This window comes from Lipophrys pholis (genome assembly GCF_963383615.2).
Source record: "Lipophrys pholis genome assembly, chromosome: 13".
Lineage (NCBI taxonomy): Eukaryota > Metazoa > Chordata > Actinopteri > Blenniiformes > Blenniidae > Lipophrys > Lipophrys pholis.
In genome coordinates this window covers 3,401,122-3,420,051 of record NC_137632.1, presented here as the reverse complement: position 1 = coordinate 3,420,051, position 18,930 = coordinate 3,401,122, and the positions used below count along the sequence as shown (strand labels likewise).

General features: G+C 41.3%; 3 protein-coding genes across 3 annotated transcripts; all 3 read right to left on the bottom strand.

The window, feature by feature from the left end:
• Positions 1 to 1,072: 1,072 nt before the first annotated feature.
• On the bottom strand, positions 1,073 to 1,999 carry LOC308118646 (olfactory receptor 4E1-like; the record flags this gene model as incomplete). The annotated part of the gene is made up of 1 exon (XM_080478154.1): positions 1,073 to 1,999. The coding sequence occupies one exon, from the start codon at positions 1,997 to 1,999 to the stop codon at positions 1,073 to 1,075; it is 927 nt and encodes a 308-aa protein (XP_080334280.1).
• A 2,738-nt stretch (positions 2,000 to 4,737) lies between these two features.
• On the bottom strand, positions 4,738 to 5,655 carry LOC308118645 (olfactory receptor 2T29-like; the record flags this gene model as incomplete). The annotated part of the gene is made up of 1 exon (XM_080478153.1): positions 4,738 to 5,655. One exon carries the CDS (start codon positions 5,653 to 5,655, stop codon positions 4,738 to 4,740), a length of 918 nt encoding a protein of 305 aa, XP_080334279.1.
• A 3,847-nt stretch (positions 5,656 to 9,502) lies between these two features.
• LOC308118644 (olfactory receptor 10K1-like) lies at positions 9,503 to 14,768 on the bottom strand (the record flags this gene model as incomplete). The annotated part of the gene is made up of 3 exons (XM_080478152.1): positions 9,503 to 9,782; positions 14,023 to 14,237; positions 14,340 to 14,768. The coding sequence occupies 3 exons, from the start codon at positions 14,766 to 14,768 to the stop codon at positions 9,503 to 9,505; spliced, it is 924 nt and encodes a 307-aa protein (XP_080334278.1).
• Between the last annotated feature and the right edge of the window lie 4,162 nt (positions 14,769 to 18,930).

Genomic DNA, 18,930 nt, shown 5'->3' with positions numbered 1-18,930 from the left:
TGTAGCAGCTTTTCAATAGGCTGACCAGGGCTTCTACAATGTGGTTCTTGTACTCATCCAGTCGACACATAAAGCTGAACATCAGCTGTCCGCACACGAGAGGACAAGAAAAATTGACTGGCACCATGCCATCTTGGAACTCAGAGCAGCAACCTCGGAGAATAGGTCACTTTGAGCCTCGCTTGCTCAGCTTCTTTGACTTTTGGACCTTGTTTGAAATATTTTTTTTTGCACGGCAGCTGGAACGTTGGATTGCACATTGCTATCTGTAGCACGTTTTCGAATCCCTTGTCTTCAACCACTGATAGTGGTCTACAGTCCAGAGCTACCTGTTTAGCGAGTGAATTTGTGAGTTTATCCGACTTTGACTTACTCATTTTGGTCCTCAAGCTAGTCATTTGGTGGAGTTTGAGCTGCAATCGCCTCTTGTCTGTACTCGTACCGGAGCTGCTGGAGCGAGTACTAGCTCCGGTGGTTTCTGTGCTCGCTCCGACATGCTTTGCATTGAGGTGGTCGGGGAGGGTTGAATTGCTTCGGTGGTATGCAAAGTCTTTTTTGCACAGTTTGTACAGAACCACGCTTTTATCAAGGCACAGGTCGTTTCTTGAAATAAAAATTTCCTTCCATTGGCCCGACCAGCGTGCTTTCATCCGACTCCTCCATTGTGGTAGCCTTTAGTCGAGCTCTAACGTCACGTGCATCAGTGTAATCGGCGTACTGGAAAAAACGTGCAATGACAAACAGTTCCGCGCTGTTTATGAAGCAAACTGTGATGAAATACGCCAAAAACATTTTTACAAATCATTTGCTTGTAATTAATTAATCATAATTAACGCGTTAAAGTCCCACCCCTAATATATATATATATATATATATATATATATATATATATATATATATATATATATATATATATATATATATATATATATATATATTCTTCCTTTTTTTTAAGTTTAAGAGCCACTGTTCCAAGCCTTGACAAATAAACATTAAATACCTTCCAGGGATGCAGGAAAAATTTAAAAAACATCACTAAAGCAAATGTTACAGCAGCATAATGTTGAACACATCAGTTCACCTTGGCTTGACGCAACAACCGTTTCAGGTGTTTCGATATTTCTGCCATCTTTAAACCATATATCAAGGGATTGAATATTGGATGATACAAAAATGCCTGCATAGTCATAAACAAGCGCACGGTTTTGGACAGCTCGGACCCGAGTCGAGCGATAATAACATCATACGCACACAAACAGGAGAAACTTATTAAAACCAGCAGGTGTGGCAGGCAGGTCTGTACAGCCTTTCTCCTAACTTCTTTACAACTCCTGTAGGTTATGACAAAGATTCTGGAGTAGGTGAATACGATAAACAGTACAGGGAAAAGTACGGTCAGTACCAGAGCAATGGTACCAAACACAGACAATGCGTTCGAACCTTTGCAGTGCAGACTGTACATTGCATTGTTGCAGATAATTGAGTTCAAAGTGAATTTACAGAGCTTCATGTTGGCACTTATTACCACAGGAACCATAATCTGACAGGCAGGAAAAATCCAGGCAAAAGCCAGGAACATACACACTCTGCTGTTTTTCATGATAATCTGGTATTGCAGAGGCTTACAAATAGACACATATCTGTCATAAGCCATGACAGTGAGCAGCAGGAACTCCGAACAGGCTAAAAAGTAAAATATAAAAAACTGAAAAAGACATGCTGAGTAAGGTACCGCTAGATTTGATGATATAATGTCTCTCAATAGCTTTGGGTAAATATTGGTGCAGTAACCAACAGAATTTAAGAGTAAGGCTGCGATGAAAATGTACATGGGCTCATGGAGGTTTTTATGTTTGCAAATCAGGTACACAACAGTAAAATTACATACAAGTATTAAAATATACAGAGTAAATAGGCCCACAAAATAAAGATATCTGTATTTGTGCAAGTCCACATACCCACCGATTGTTATATAAGTTATGTTAAGTTCAGCTTCCATTAAAGCTGATAAAGGATGAACAAGCCAGGCAGATTACATAATCAACATGAGAAAACAAGAGCAACGCTGCAATCCGTCTGACTTCAAGATGACTACTAATACAACCTGCAATGGGACCCGTATCGTCGGTGCAATGGAATACCAGAAATTGTGTCTTTGTTTTTGTTAGATCTCTTCGTTCTCCACGGGACTCATTAATCCCTCCCGAAAAACATTCAACCTCGAATCCCAAAGTCACTAAAGTGACGACATTGTTTGACTTTTTCCATAGCTCTTCTAACTGTTTATTATTCCGCCCTACACAGTTAATCATCAACTTTTCTTTCCATTTCTGATTACATTTTTCTCAACTCCATATTGTGGAGCACTCGGGCTGATCCCAGCTACCACTGGGCGAACACGGGATTCACCCTGGTCAGGTCTCCAGTCCTTCATAGTGATGTACTGATCCACATTTTTTTCACTTTCGATCCGATCCCGATACCTGAATTAGGATATCTGCCGATACCGATACTATTCCGATACCAGAGCTCTGTTTGCTTTAATAATATTATCATTATTGTTGAATTTATATAAGGCTGTAATAAACTCCTTTCTAGAGTAAAGTATGAAAAGTACGAATGAATGCATGTATTCTCTGAAAAGGCAACTTGAGGTTAGTATAAGGTCAGAAGTTGAAGCAGTACAAACTATTTTTGTTCAATTTGGACAATGTGGAGGTCTGCGTGACGTCATCATCTCATAATAAACTAGTTCTATCTTTAAAACCTCAGAATCACTTTATTAATCCCTGGGGAAATTCTTTAGCAACGCAGCACAAACAGAATGTTTCCAGCTCTAACGCAGCACAAAGGATTGGGACTATTTTCACCGAGTTTTGCGTGAAGTAGGGCGGAGCTTCAAGGAAGCGTGAATCGCCTGCTGACAGCACTGAGGAGCTGCTTTTCATTGTTTTGATGCCGCGGTCAGTGGGTTTCTCCTGCGCAAGCTGGTTTTTTTAAACGGTGACGTCTGGCTGCAGAGAGGCACATTTACCACGGCTTTGCAAACATCGCACGTTGCTGTGTAGCTTTGCGGCATTTTGAGGGTAAGATATGTCCAAACAGCGACATGTTGTCATGAAAAGTTGGAGCACAGTGCTGCTACGCTAGCCTACTCGCTGGCTGCAAACTGTGGAATGGATTTCCTGACTAATTACTCCCCGTCTCATTGAGACCCGCCTCCGTTCAGGAAATCCATTTCAAATTTTTGCAGCCAGTGAGCAGAGCAGCCTGCAGGGAATCCCCTTAAGCGCAGACGAGGCTCATGGACCGGAAATCTCCGATTCGTGAATTCCGTTGATATCGGAACTCGTTACTGATAATGGATCAGATCGGCCCCATCCTCAATCCTTCACAGGACAAATAAAGGCATTGACATTTACACACCACCACACAGAGTGCATGTTGTTTGCAGTGGCGTTTCAAGATCTTATGCTTGGTGGGGCAAGATCCCATTGATCCCGTAAAAATGTTGCGCTTTGGAAATAGTCGATAAAAAAGAATAATAAATTCAATAAAAAAAAAAAACAAGCTGGTATTTGTGACGACTCTTTCCGGTTCTATGAAGCAGTGCCTAAATCATCACCATCGTTCAACTCTGAGCATCTAAATGACGTTGTCAGTGGGGCTTAGGGCTTCAGTTTTATTCACAGACTAGAAAATATTGTAGATAATCTTAAAGAATATATAGCATACTTTGCATTCAGTCTTTTCTGATGACACCAGGTGGGGCTCAGCCCCACCTGCCCCTGATGACCAGTTGCTCCTGGTTGTTTGTACACAAAAGGCTTCATGGTAAAAAAAAAAAATGTATACATACTTTAAGAACAGCTTCACTGGAAAGAGACTATTTAAATTAAAAAAGTTATCATGTTTGATGGCCACACAAAAGACAAATCTCCTGTGGTGCTCTGTGTGAGGCTCACTGAAAAAAGACTATTTGGACCAACATAATTAAATTGCTTCAGTTGGCAACATCTAAATGAATCAAGTTTTTTAACTTAATCTAATTCACTAACTTCAGTTTTAAGAACTTGATTCATTTAGATCAGGGATGGACCACTGGCGGACCACGGGCCGCATGCGGCCCTCAGCATCAATTGGTGTGGCCCGCGAATTCATTTCTAATTAATAACAAATTTTTAATCATTTTTAATACTAACACATACAGGAGGCGTAATACTGAAAGTGCACCACAGATGTGATGCAATAAGTAATAAAGGGAATCAAACTGCAAGCGCGTGGTTTAAATTTTTATTTATTTTTTTTAAAAAGAGTAAACCGAACTCGGTAGCAGACATAAAAACAAATGCTGCTTTTGAAGCAGCAGACTGCCTCCACCACAGGTATAATTTTGCCTCCAACCACTAGAAGCGCCAGAGGCCTTCAGCTAAGCAAGTAGCTGCTCTCTTCTTTATTGAACACAGGAAGTAGCTTATCTATTTGTTGGGATTTATGATTGGTTATTAGCGTTAAATTACTGTAAGTAATAGATTACTGAAAGTAATGAATCACTGGAAGTAATTTATGAAAAATTTAAATTATTAATGGAAGTAAATGGTCATTTACTCATTAACAACTCCTAAAGTAATTGAGTCTGGGTTGGTACTTGGTGTAAAAAGTTTGAGAACCACTGATTTAGCATATCAAAAATGGCCCTTGGGCCACAGCTTGGACCTCTTTGCCTCATATGGGTGTTTATAAGAAATTAACTAACAACTTCTTGACATGTTTGTAGATTTCTCTCATCTTCAGCCCGTAGATGATTGGATTAAAGAGAGGATGATACAAAAACATCTGCAAAGTCATCACAAAGAACACAGGTGCTGGAAGATCATTGTCCACTCGGAGAAGAAGGACATCGAACAGAGATAAACAGGAGAAGTTGATTAAAACAATCAGGTGTGGTACGCAGGTCTCCGCTGCTTTGGTCCTGACTTCTCGACTGCTTCGGTAGGACACAATAAGGACCCTGACGTATGTGAAAATTATAAACAGCAGAGGGAAAAGTACAAGATTCACCAAGGACGCCAGGCCGTAAATGTTCAAAACCACAGATCTGATGCAGTGAAGTTTGTACACTGTGCTGTTACAGATTATACCCATTAAACTGAACCGACACAGTCTTTTGTTTGCGTTCATTGAAGTGGGCACTGAAATTTGACAGGCAGGAAGAAGCCAAGCTAGAAACAGGAAAACAACAAGGTTGGTCTTTCTCATGATAACTGGATATTGCAGAGGGTTTGATATTGAAACATATCTGTCATAAGCCATCACCGCCAACAGAAAGAACTCAGATCCAGCCAGAGAGTAATACGCAAACCACTGAAAGAGACACGCTGAGTAGGATATGACCTGTTTTGTGGATAAAAGGTCAATCAGGAGCTTTGGGTAAACCACGGTGCTGTACAAAAGAGAGTTAATTAACAGAGCTGCAATAAAAACATACATCGGCTCATGAAGGTTCTTGTTTACCCAAATGAGACCTACAATTGTAGAATTGCTGCAGAGGATGAGAATATATGCTGTAAACATGATAACAAAATACAAATATCTATATTTGTTCAATTCTACATATCCTTTTATAGTTATTGTTTGATTTATTTCATTTTCCATGAATGCCTTTTTTTTAAAATAAGTGTTTGCAGATTGCAGGAACCAATTGCAGCACAAGTGTAAACTGTATTACATATGACTTACAGATTCAGAGGCGTTTACAGCAGCAAGCACAAACCCCCACCTTCACGCTGTGAATGTTGAGCTCCATGGTTTGGTTCTTATCAGTCTGCTTTGCCCTTCTCGGGTATCATTACAACTCTCATTAAGTGCAATGGTAATGATGTAAACAACATCAAACTCTGGGGGCCTGGGGTCAAAGAACCTGCAGGACAAAGGAACTGCACATGACACATGACAAAAAACATTTACTCATTAGTACTCATTTTCCCGAGGTACCAGACCAAGTTTCTGCAAACAGTGAGCAGAGGACTGTTGTGGATTTTCTCCTGCGGGTATATCACCTGATTTCTCTCGTGTCAGTTGGTATTAGGGTGAGCACCTGTCCTGTTCCATCCAGGACGTACAGCATTCAATCTCTTTTCCACCATAATGTTCGAGAATGAAGCCACTTTCATCAGTTGGCCATTAGCATAGCCACTGGCATCGGCATCAAAGAGCTGTTAGCATAGCCATCAATCAGCTGTTCGCATAGCTATTAATCAGCCGTTAGCTTAGCCATGGGCATCAATGAGCTGTTAGCATAGCCACTGGTATTGGCATCAATCAGCTGTTAGCATAGCCATCAAACAGCTGTTCGCATAGCTATTAATCAGCCGTTAGCTTAGCCATGGGCATCAATGAGCTGTTAGCATAGCCATTGAGCAACTGTTAGCATAGCCATCAATGAACTGTTAGCATCACCATGGGCATCAATCAGCTGCTAGCATAGCTATTAATCAGCTCTTAGCATAGCTATCAGTCATCAGTAGGGATGCACAAATACCACTTTTTTTCAAAATGAGCAGTGTACGAGTACTTGCATTTGCGTACTCACCGATACCGAGTACTTGGGCCAATACACACATTTTTTTTCCCACAGATGTTATTTGAACAACATTCCTACATTGTGATGTACTGACATTCAAACAATTTTTTTTTTTTGTGGCACTGCCACATATACTCTTATAAAACATTGCGTGCGGGGCTCCTTTAATAGATGCGCTGCTAGCTTGAGCAGTGTGCCTGAGAGAGCGAGCATGCTTATGCAGAGCGTGTCTCTCACGAAGCTGTACATAAAACTAACTGGTAAATAAATACAACAAGTGTTCATCTCAGAAACTGAGTTCCATGTCCTGCTTTCCACCGGCTGTGCGGTGAGGGAATTAACTAGGAAGCTGAGGACAGCTTCGCCCCAGAGTACAAGTTGGTCTCCCTTGCGTCTTCTCACAAAGGTCAAGACACCGGAGCAGGAAGGCTTAACTTTGTCAGAAGGATACGGACTCCAGTCGCCGGTTTACCTTTTATTTATGTACACCGAACATTCACAGAGGAGCTGCGGTCCGCTGCAGAATAACTCAACACACACACTATTATACCCACAATGCCTTGTGTCCGTATCAACTACAGCAGCCCTAATTTACCTTTTTCACGACAACCGGAAGTAGCGTCTCAAGGAGCTCGGTCATTTCCTGTTTGTAACGGTCTCATTAAAAATGGACCTTATCTTTTCACCGACGCTCCTGAACTTGCCAGCTTTTTCATTCGCTGATGCGGAGGCCATCGCAGTTGCGAATACACGAACAAATAAACTTGAAAAGGGGTACAAGTTCTTCCATGAAGAAAAACTCCACAGCTATCAAGGTAAGAAAAGACGTAGTTCAGTGAGCTAACCGCTAGCTACAACATATGATGTACAAAAACATGGTGATTAAGAAGCCTCATCTAGTCTGCTAAATTATTAGAGGTATTTATTAGAGGCATGATATAGACTTTTAAATGATATTTTAACATTCTGATATGTGTTTGCTATTATAATATGAGAAAGTTATGATGATGATCCCAGATGTTCACCTTAACACTGCTTTGCTTCTGCAGGCTTCTAGTATCAGATACTGTGGAGGGACAGGTAGTGGTCAGAGCTCGATGTTTCAGGTCCATGAGGAACCTCACAGACTGCAGGTTGAAACAGTCAGAGAGTCGCTGGGCTCATGTTCGTTAGTTTGAGTTCCTGTTCTTCAGCTGTCATAGATGCCAGCTGAAGAACTTTCATGTACGATGGACACTCCTGTATGACGGAGAGATTACTGTTTCTCTTCTGCTGCTCTTGATTCTATTACTTGATTGAAGCTAATTATGTTTTAACAAGTTTTAATATCTATATATGTGCTAAAAACACTTATCTGTTTTCTCAGATCTCACTGGGTGTGGACAAGGCTGAGTTGTTGGCTTATACCTGTAGTTGTGCAGCTGGTATAGGCTTTTACAACCATGTAGTTGAACTCTTTTATCAGACTCCACACTACTCCCAGCTCCAGCTGCCGACGCTTCCTCCTGCACTGACCTGCACAAGTGATCTACAAAGATGGAACAGACGAAGAACACATGTAAAAAAAAAAAAAGAAAAGAAGTGGAACCATATTTTTTGTAATATCATTTAGTATGTGACAATCACCTTAGTAGTTTTAGTGATTTAAGTAAAAATCTTAACTCTTACAAATCTAACCCTCCATATTCTAACAAATTGCTCACCTGTCCCTTTATTTATTTGCCATATTTGTTTATTTCTTGTAGGGGAATCCATCCTGAACCTGCCAGTGAGGTGGTGGTGGGAAACAGATGTGTGCAGTCCACGCTGTACAGAGCTTACACAGTTATCATTTATTGGTTGGTAATGTTTTTATACTTGTAATGTTTCCCTTGTCATAACTTACTGTGATTATGTCACTCATGTGTTTGTAGGACCACTTCCTGATCCCGACATTTGGCATCAGGAGAAAAACTCCGCCAACTGGAGACCCAATCACTCATAGCTCTTGTTTTAGATCGCCTCTCAACTTTGGAGTTAATCCAAAATAAATTATGTGTCCCAAGTTGCTTACCTCAAGGTTCAGGATGGCCACACAAGTCTGAGGCATTGACACACATACTACTGGCAGGTACAGGGTCAGCTGGACTGCAGCTGATCGGCGCTGTCCACTTGGCTTGATATCCCTCGCCCTGACCAGACTGAAGCTCAATACTCTTTTTGCCAAGGGTGACGGGTTTCTCCATCACATCAATCTGGGCTCCCCAGTGGCTCAGCAGATCCAGGCCAATGATACACGGGTCCGGGATGTTTGCAAGCCAAAAATCATGCACCACCACCTGGTCCCCAAGCTTGGACTGTCAGCAAATTCTTCCCCACCATGATGAACCTTTCTCCCATCACTGTCATCAGTTGGTTGGTTGGTGACATCAGGAATAATGCCTGGTCGTACCAGGGAGATTGTAGACCCAGTGTCTATGAAGGCCTGGCAGGGTTGACCATCAAGTTGGCAGTTCAGGTACAGTTCTTTTGTGTGGCCACAGCGGCCCACCAGCGTACACCTGCCTTGGAGGGGGAATAGAAGCTGGAGTGGCAGTCCCCTCACTGGGCCACTCCAAAGTCTTTTCCCGCCGTTTTTGCTTTTGGGGCAGGAGCTGGGCATTCACGTGCAATGTGACCAGTGTCGTCACACCGGTTGCAGCGGTAAGTTGATCGAGGTGCACATTTGGAGTGTGAAGGCTTTCCCCAGGACCAAAGTGGTGGTGACATGGCTTGGCGGACTTCTTCAGTCTCCTCCATCTCCTCGTAGGCAGCCATCCTGACGAGGGGTCTTGAAGTCAGAAGCCTTTGTTGCATGGAGGGCCAGCTACTCCTGGACAGCTGCTTCACAGGCTCTCTCCCTCCTACCGACAGCGACTGGCCAGCTGCTCTCTGCTATGATCAGTGGAACGGCGCTGACCAAACCACCTCTGCAGTGCTGTCATCAGGTGGTGGAGGTCTCGCTGTTCTGCCGGTGTGGGGTCGAGGAGCACTTGCACCGCCTTCCCTTCCAGTGCTAGGGCCAGATGAGTGGCTGCCACTGTGCAGCGCCACTAGCTGGACTTGAGAAAGGTATGGAGCCAGCAGCGTTGCTCCGTTGTATCTGGGCAACTTCACGGATGTCCTGAGTGCAGCCACAGGCAGGATGGGCTTGGTGTAGTCAACAACAGCAACAGTCCATCTGCAGTGGCACACTCTAAGAAATGTTGGGTTATTTTTCAACCCAACAGCTGAGTTAAGACTGTTGGGTAGTTTAATTGGGTTGTTTTCATTAAGTTGGGTAATCTAAAAACCCAATTTGCTGGGTTATTGTCATTGGTAGTTGGGTTATTAGCTGTTGGGTTGTAATTTCCATTATACTGTGTTGGGTTATTTCGGACTACCCAACATGTTGGGTTGACGATCGCGCATGCGCGACCAACAGTAACGTTCCTCCCAGGTTACACACTCATTCGACCACCAGTTGCGAGCAGTGCCCGGATGCTGGATCGGAAAAATCTCGCTACACCAAGACATACTGAGACTCAGCTCTTTACAAATCAAGGTTTGTTACGTGTGCACTATTGTTTCACCACATTGTTTAATTTATATGAATAATATGTATATAAAGCTTATTGTAGTAACCGTGTATGTTGGTCATACGAATGGTTCAACGTAATATGAGCGTGTGTAGCAGTGATTGTGAGCTACATAGATACATGGAAGCCTTTGCGGCCAGGGCTTTAGGGAATATGAGGTTTAGATATGAGTTAATGACGCACCAATGAGCAACGTTACTATCTATTGGTAAGTCAGCAAGCTGTTAGCTAACGTTATTAGCATGCACAAACTCCATTTCATTAAACGTAGCAAGTTAGCATGTTAGCCTGGGCGCTACATAGCAGTTTCGAAGTAACTCGAGTATATTTGTTTTAAAGTTAGGAGGACAACGTGAGGTTTTTCATCAATTTGGCTTCCATATATAACAACGTAGCTAGCCAGTCCGCGCCGTATTAGCCAGCTTGAGTTTGCCGAGGCGGAACCGGTAACTTTCTAATTTGCTCAAGTCGAAGTTTAAAACCGTAGAGAAGTTAATTGTTACGACAGTGAAAATGCCTTTGATTTAACGTTACTGAATGAGTTATTTATGATACGTTTGTTTTATTTTAATTCTTTGTGTTGGTTTTGCAGTTTGATTCTCCCACCTCATGGATGATTTTGTGAGATCCAAATTGATTGAGTGGCAGCTTCCCGGGATCATTGACAGGTTTAGTGGTAAGTCAATTTAAGTTGTTTCAATGTCACATTATTTTATTGGTACTAACTTGGTAGCCACTACTATTATAAATAAATTTACATAATATTATAATATAATATTGACATATTATTTAAATGACCTTGTTTCTCAATTTGTCTCCATCTTTTAGATTGCACAGGACTTTGCTATCCTTCACGGTGAGGCTGCCCCAAAGCTGTTTGAGAAGTGGGTTCCTCTTTATGCAGACAAGATAATAAGTCTTGTGAAACGCGAAGGGAAACTCACCGATGTGGATGAACGGAGAGGCCACCATTAATGAGTCAAGAAGAGCATTCATGGATGTGCTACCTGTAAGTAATTCACCTTTGAGCATAAATCAAAACATAAATTCATTTAGAAACAACCCCAGTTGTTGTTTTAAAAAGTTGGAAGGAAACATTCATCTTTATATAACAAAGGGCATGGTAAAAACGTTATATCCTTGGAATGAGTGACAGTGCAACGTTAGATAATGTTACTCATTTCACAAAGCACAATTCTTAAAAGTTATAACTCGCATAAGAAGACTGCACATGCCGCATGATTTCATTGTTAAAGGCACTACAACAAACATTTTTTTGCTTATTAAATAAGTCTCATGTGGATGAATCTTTGTTGTTCACACTTATTAAAGTGCCTTGTGAAAGTATTCATACCCCTTGAACTTATACGCCCCTTGTCATGTAGCAACCACAAACGTAAATATTTTTTATTGGGGTTTTCAGTGATTGACAAACACAAGGTAACACACATTTGAGAAGTGAAACAAAAATGATATGATACTCAGTCCTCTGATACAGAGGGGGTTTTCTGGGGTGTGTCTCTACCAGCTTTGCACATATACACACTGCATTTTTTGTCCATTCTTCTTTGCAAAACAAAACATCTGTGAACTGCCACCACCATGTTTCACACGGTGGATGGTGTGTCCAGGGTCATGGTGGCAGCCTCGTGTTGCGGGAGGCTTTTCTTCAGCAGGGACAGGGAAGCTGCTCAGAGTTGATGGGAGGATGGATGGAGCTAAATATGAAGCCTGAAACCTACTGAGGATCTTTGGCAAGATTTGAAAACTGCTGTTCACAGATGCTCTCCAATCTGACAACTGGAGCTGTTGTGCAAAGAAGAATGGACAAAAAATGCAGTGTGTAGATGTGCAAAGCTGGTAGAGACACACCTCAGAATACTTTTAGCTGTAACTGCAGTGAAATGTGGTTCAAAGTATTTAGCCCCCCCCGTATTAGATGACTGAGTATGATGTATCATTTTTGTTTCACTACTCAAATGTGTGTTACCTTGTGTTTGTCGATCACTGAAAACCCCAATGAAAAATATTTGTCTTTTTGAACAGACAAAAATGCAGTGTGTAGATTTGCAAAGCTGGAGGCACACCCCAGAAGACTTTAGATGGAACTGCAGTGGAAGGGGGTTCAACAAAGTTTGGTAGGAATGGGTTGAAAGAGCTTGAGTTGTGAGCTAATGATACTTGCTTTGCCCCAGTAGAGATACTTACCTTATCTATTTTTTTTCTCATCATAGGTCGGAACCAACATGGTGGAATACCTCGAGCAGGCAAAAACGACAAGATCCTGCCCCCATGTCCTCCTGCTGGAGAGCGGGACGCACTACTCGCAGGCATTTTCTGTGATCTCGGGGAGGACAATTGAGGCCGAAACAGCCCTTGCAGCGGTGGATATTCGTTTTAAAAGTTTTTATGTTTTTGACTTGCACATCCCAAAAGAGTGCACGCCAACATGGCAATTCCTCCAAAGCGTGGTTTTTGAACTGGAGGGAACCGTTTCACCAGCAGTTGGCTTCCTCAGGAGCCAGCTTCTATCACTGGCCTCCAGTTAGGCCAGGACACCGTTTCGCCTGTAGGTATCGTCCTACAATTGTTTGTAGATATTGTTGTTCTGAAAAGATTGTCATTGTTCCCTTTTTTTAATTACAATTACAGGAATTTTGTTCATTAAAATATTTTTGTGTTCTGTAAATTGTGATAAATAATTGTTCATAAATTTGTTTGGCAAAATTGTTCATATGTTTAGTATCTAAAAGTTTGTGTAAATCACTGTTCCCTGTTTTTGATAAAGTTTGTTAATTTAAATATTTTGTATTTAGTGAATTTTGAATTTTAATAAATATTTATTCTTAATTTTTTGTGTCAGAGTATATTTAATCAATAAATAGACAATAACAATATTATATAATTATAATAAAATATTAACAATTTTATAAACAACCCAACTGTTGGTTTAAAGAGGCCAACCCAACTTGTTGGGTCAAAATAACCCAGCATGTGTTCTGTCCAATAGTTAACCAGTGTTGGGTTAAAAAATAACCCAGGTTGGGTTATATTTAACCCAACATTTTTAAGAGTGTATAAGTTTAGATAATGTCTTCCTTTGATCTTTTGGGGCAAAGTGTCAGAGGTGGATTCTCTGATCTATTGAAGGTCTAAACACACCTGACAGATGGTTTGAATGAAATAGTTTCAGTTCAGTCATCCGCTCTCATTCATTAGGGAACATTTAGAAATCGATGTCATTTCCAACACAGTGCTCAGAAAATTCCCATGCAAAGGTTCATGGTTCATTTGTCATATTTATTGCAGAAAATGCACCTGAATCAGATTGTAAATACTTGTTTCTGGTGATTCTGTTTAAAAATTTAATTGTTGGAGTGTTTTTCTCGTGTGTGTGTGTGTGTGTGTGTGTGTGTGTGTGTGTTCCTGCTACTCACAAGGTTTTACAGGAATTCCCAAGTCGTTACATTCTCAAACCTCTCTGCTTTGTCATGTGACCCCACCAAGTAATAAAAACTTATACATGAGTATATGTGTGACTGCTGATTTGCAAGAAGCAAACACATTTAGTCACAATAAATGTAACTTCCATTGAGAGATCACACCTTTGGTTTATTATGGCAGGAAACAATCACAGTGAAACAGGTCAACATGTTACCACAATGGATTATTTCACTGAGACTGAACAACCTCTTAAAATGATTATTAATTACTTCTATTTTCAGCCCGTAGATGACTGGATTGACAAGAGGATGAAAAATGACTTTCTGCAACGTCATGACAAGACGCACAGTTGTTGGAAAGTTGCTTTCCATTCGGTTTAGAAGAAATCCAAAAGCTGACAAACAGGAGGTGTTGATCAAAACTATGAGATGTGGAAAGCAGGTCTCCGCTGCTTTTTCCCGCACTGATGGACCACTTCGATATACAATCACAAATATCCTGATGTACGTAAACAAAATGAAGCCCAGCATGGAAATTGCCATATTCACAAAAACAATCATGCCATAAACGTTTGAAATCACAGCTTTGACACAGTAAAGACTGGAAACCGTGCTCTGACAAAATAGTTCTGGTAATGTGAAGTGACACACCTTTGTGTTGGCATTCATAGCAGTCGGCACTGATATTAGAATTACAGGGACGAGAAAAGAACAGACTAGGATGACCCAGATGGTTGTTTTCCCCATGATCACTGGATATCTCAGGGGGTTTGATATGGACACATACCTGTCATAAGACATGGCGGCCAACAAAAATATTTCAGCAGCACCAAGAGAGTAAAATGCAAACCACTGAAAGAGACACGCTGAGTAGGATATGATCTGCTTGTTGGATAAAACATCAATCAGAAGCTTCGGATAAACCACGGTAGTGTACAGAACAGAATTCATCAACAAGCTCGCAATAAAAACGAACATCGGCTCATGAAGGTTTTTGTGAATCACAATGAGACCCACAATAATACAATTACTGCAGAGAATCACAATATATATAGTAAACAGCATCACAAAATAAAGATATCTGTACTTGGTCACTCCTATAAACCCTTCAAGAACTATATGAGTTTCATTTAGTTCTTCTCCCATGAAGGTGTTCGTTTTGAAAAATGCAGATTAAAGAAACAAACGCCAGCATAAGTGTACCTTTTATATGTAGGTTAACTGTTACCTGACAGGAAGAAGTCTGAGCTAGTCCCTCCACCAGCAATGCTTCAGTGAGGCGCTTATATGAGGCCAACCGTCACTCTCCTGGGCTTCAGCAATCAGCAAAGGTCATGGACACACTGTATGTGTGTGTGTGAGTGTGTGTGTGTGTGTGTGTGTGTGTGTGTGTGTGTGTGTGTGTGTGTGTGTGTGTGTGTGTGTGTGTGTGTGTGTGTGTGTCAGTGAGGTTATAGAGGTCAGTGAGGTCAGTGAGGTGATGGAGGAGGTTCCAGCTAATATATAGAAATGCATGAAAGTAGCAGCCCCTTTTTTTAACACAATAAATACTTTAGCGTTGCTCAGACAAATTTGCTTCTACAAAAAAAAAAGATGAAATTGAATATGAAAGCAAATTAGTCCTTGGAACTGAATGTTTTAGGTAAAACTAATATAATAAGGATGTGCACAATGTTAATTAACAGCTGGAAAATAGGCCATGTGAAAAGTGGTTTGAGATTGATGATAATTGCTGCATCAGCTCAAACCTGAAACTCAGCATGAGAATGGCAAACCGCAATATAACTATTAATGGCTGCTGTTGGAAATCTTCATTCAATTCAATTCAATTCAATTCAATTTTATTTGTAAAGCGCTAAATCACATCAACAAACATCTCAAAGCGCTCTTACAATGATAGAGTACAACAGGACCCAACTAAACCCTTCCAAAGCAAGCAGGTGTAACGAGCAACAGTGGCCAGGAAAAACTCCCTCGCATGGAGAGAAGTTCAAGAACTCCCTCTTCAGGAAGAAACCGTGGGGCGGACCCTAGACTCTGGAAGGACGGCCATCCGCCTTGACCGGTTGGGGGGAGAAGTACATGGGATAGGACAGGGAGAGAGAGGAAAAGAAGAGGGAGAGAGAGAGGAATAGAAGAGGGAGAGAGAGAGGAATAGAAGAGAGAGAGAGAGGAATAGAAGAGGGAGAGAGAGAGTGGCAGACAGGCCAGATAAGTACAAATACTAAGAAAAGTCTATGATGAGCGTTGGTCTGATGATGAGCCAATCTCAGTCTGGAGTTTAAGGGCCGTGCCGTTGCGGTGGGGTCCCGGTGCTGTGGGGGGGTCCCGGTGCTGTGGGGGGGTCCCGGTGCTGTGGTGGGGTCGGGTAGTAGGACCGTGGTAACTCCACTCTGTGAGTCTTGGGTCTGATCCCCTGGATCCTGCTCTCCTCCTGTCAGGGATAAAAAAGACGGCGGCAGTGTCTGGTGGCTCCAGTAATGTTGTTACACAGAGAGAAAGAAAGAAAGACAAGAAACAGAACCTCCAAATGTAGAGTTCCTCCCTTTAACGGGAGAGAAAAAAATCCCCTCAGCAGTCTAGGCCTATAGCAGCTCAACTTAGTGCTCCTATTTTATTCCTATTTTATTCCTAAGGATAAGCTTTATCAAATAGGAATGTTTTTAGTCTACTCTTAAATAAACTAATGGTGTCGGCCTTTCGGACCGAGGCTGGTAGTTGATTCCAGAGTAAAGGAGCCATATGACTGAAACTCCTGCCTCCTGTTTTACTTTTATGGACTTTAGGGATTACCAACAGTCCTGCATCCTCAGAGCGAAGGGCTCGTGGAGGGTGATAAACTTCTAGAAGTTTCTCGATATAGGACGGAGCCTTCTGATGAAGAGTTTTATATGTGATCAGAAGGATCTTGAATTCTATTCTAGATTTAATTGGAAGCCAGTGTAAGGATGCTAAGACTGGGGAGATGTGCTCTCTTCTTCCAGTTCTGGTTAGTAAACGTGCAGCAGCGTTCTGCACTAGCTGTAAGGTCCTAACAGAGGAGTTTGGACATCCTGACATTAGGGAGTTACAATAATCTAATCTTGAAGTCACAAAGGCATGAATAATTTTTTCTGCATCTTTGAAGGACAAGAAGTTTCTAATTTTTGCAATATTCCTTAGATGGAAGAAGGCTGTCCTGGAGACATGTTTAACATGGGACATAAAGGACAGATCCTGATCAGAAATAACACCCAGGTTCCTAATATCACTGTTAGAGGTTAAGGTAATATTATCTAAGGTAATCAGACTGTCTGAAAAGTTATCCCTGAGCTTTTTAGGACCTAGGATTATAACCTCAGTCTTGGATGTGTTGAGCATTAAGAAGTTGATAGACATCCAGGACTTAACGTCCCTGAGGCAGGACTCTAGTTTAACAAGTTGGTCAGCCTGATTGGCTTTAATTGATAAATATAGCTGAGTATCATCTGCATAACAATGAAAGTTAATGCTGTGTTTCCTAATTATATTTCCGAGTGGCAACATATAGAGATTAAACAATATGGGTCCGAGGACGGAGCCTTGTGGTACTCCACACAGGACCCGTTCATGCATTGAAGATTTGTTATTTACATGAACAAATTGAAACCGGTCAGATAAATATGATTTAAACCAGTTTAAGGCTAAGTTTTTAATGCCGACGGCATCTTCTAATCTCCTTAAAAGTATATTATGATCGACAGTATCAAATGCGGCACTAAGGTCCAGAAGAACTAAAACCGATAGAAGACCTCTATCTGAGGCCGTTAGAAGGTCATTAGTAACTTTTAGCAGTGCAGTCTCTGTACTGTGGTTCATTCTGAAGCCGGACTGAAGGTCCTCTAACAGATTATTCTCGTGCAGATAATCATTGAGTTGTTTAGCGACTACTTTCTCCAGAACCTTTGACAGGAAAGGAAGGTTGGAGATGGGCCTGTAGTTTGAGAGAAGGCTTGTGTCTAAGTTTGGCTTCTTAATGAGAGGTTTAATAACTGCTAGTTTAAAGGATTGGGGCACATAGCCTATTGATAGAGACTGGTTAATAATTGCGAGTATAGAATTATTAATTAGTGGCAGTACCTCTTTCAGAATTCTAGTAGGAATTGGATCCAACAGGCTAGTAGTTGGTTTAGCAGAAGAAATAAGGGAATTTAGTTCGACTAGTTGTATTTGCTGAAAGCATTCCAGATGACTGTTAGGTTTAACCAGTTCCTCTGTTATGGGGCTAACGGACGGTAGGGTTTGATGGATGTTATCCCTAAGCGTTGTAATTTTATTTTGAAAGAACTTCATGAAGTCCTCACTACATATATTGTTAGGAATGGTGGGCTCAACGCTATTTTGGTTCTTGGTCAGTTTGGCTACAGTACTGAAAAGAAACCGAGGGTTGTTTTTGTTTTCCTCTATTAAGGATGAGTAGTAATTAGTTCTACTTCTACTCAGAGCTTTCTTATAAGTTTTGAAGCTATCCTTCCAGGCTATATAATCTAGGTCTGTTTTTGTTGAACGCCAAGTTCTTTCTAATCTACGGGAGCGTTGTTTAAGCTCGCGGGTTGATGAGTTAAACCATGGGGATGACTTTTCCTGTTTTTTCATTTTCATTTTTTGAGGAGCTATGTCGTCTAGCGTTGTTTTTAGCATATCTGTCAGACTGTTTGTTAGGTATTCAATGTCTGAGCTAGCAACAGTATACGGGTCAGGAAGATCCACTACTGATTCTATAGCAGAGGGAATTCTTTCCTTGAATTTAGTTACTATGTTATCAGAGAGAGACCTGGTTAACACGGCTTTAGCCGGAGGTTTATAACTATTTAGAACAAAGTCAAAGGTTATTAAGAAGTGATCTGACAGGAAATCATTGTGAGGAGAGATGGTCAGATGCTCTATATTCAAACCATAAGTTAGAATAAGGTCTAAGGTGTTTAGATGTTTATGGGTAGGCCCGTCTACTACCTGAGAGAAACCTAGAGAGTCAAGTGTAGATTTAAAGCTGGCACTGAAACTATCATTTTCTACGTCAACATGAACATTGAAGTCTCCTACCATGATAACCTTATCTTTAGTCAGGGCTAGATCTGACAAAAATTCAGAGAATTCAGTTAGAAAAGTTGAATAAGGTCCAGGAGGACGATAAATGATTACAAATTCTACAGAATTTACTATTTTATTTGACGGGTGTCGCATGGTCATGCTCAGACTCTCAAAAGAACTAAAGTTGGGTTTTGGGTTCATGTTAATTAGTAACTGAGAGTTAAAGATGGCTGCCACGCCCCCTCCTCGACCACTTTCA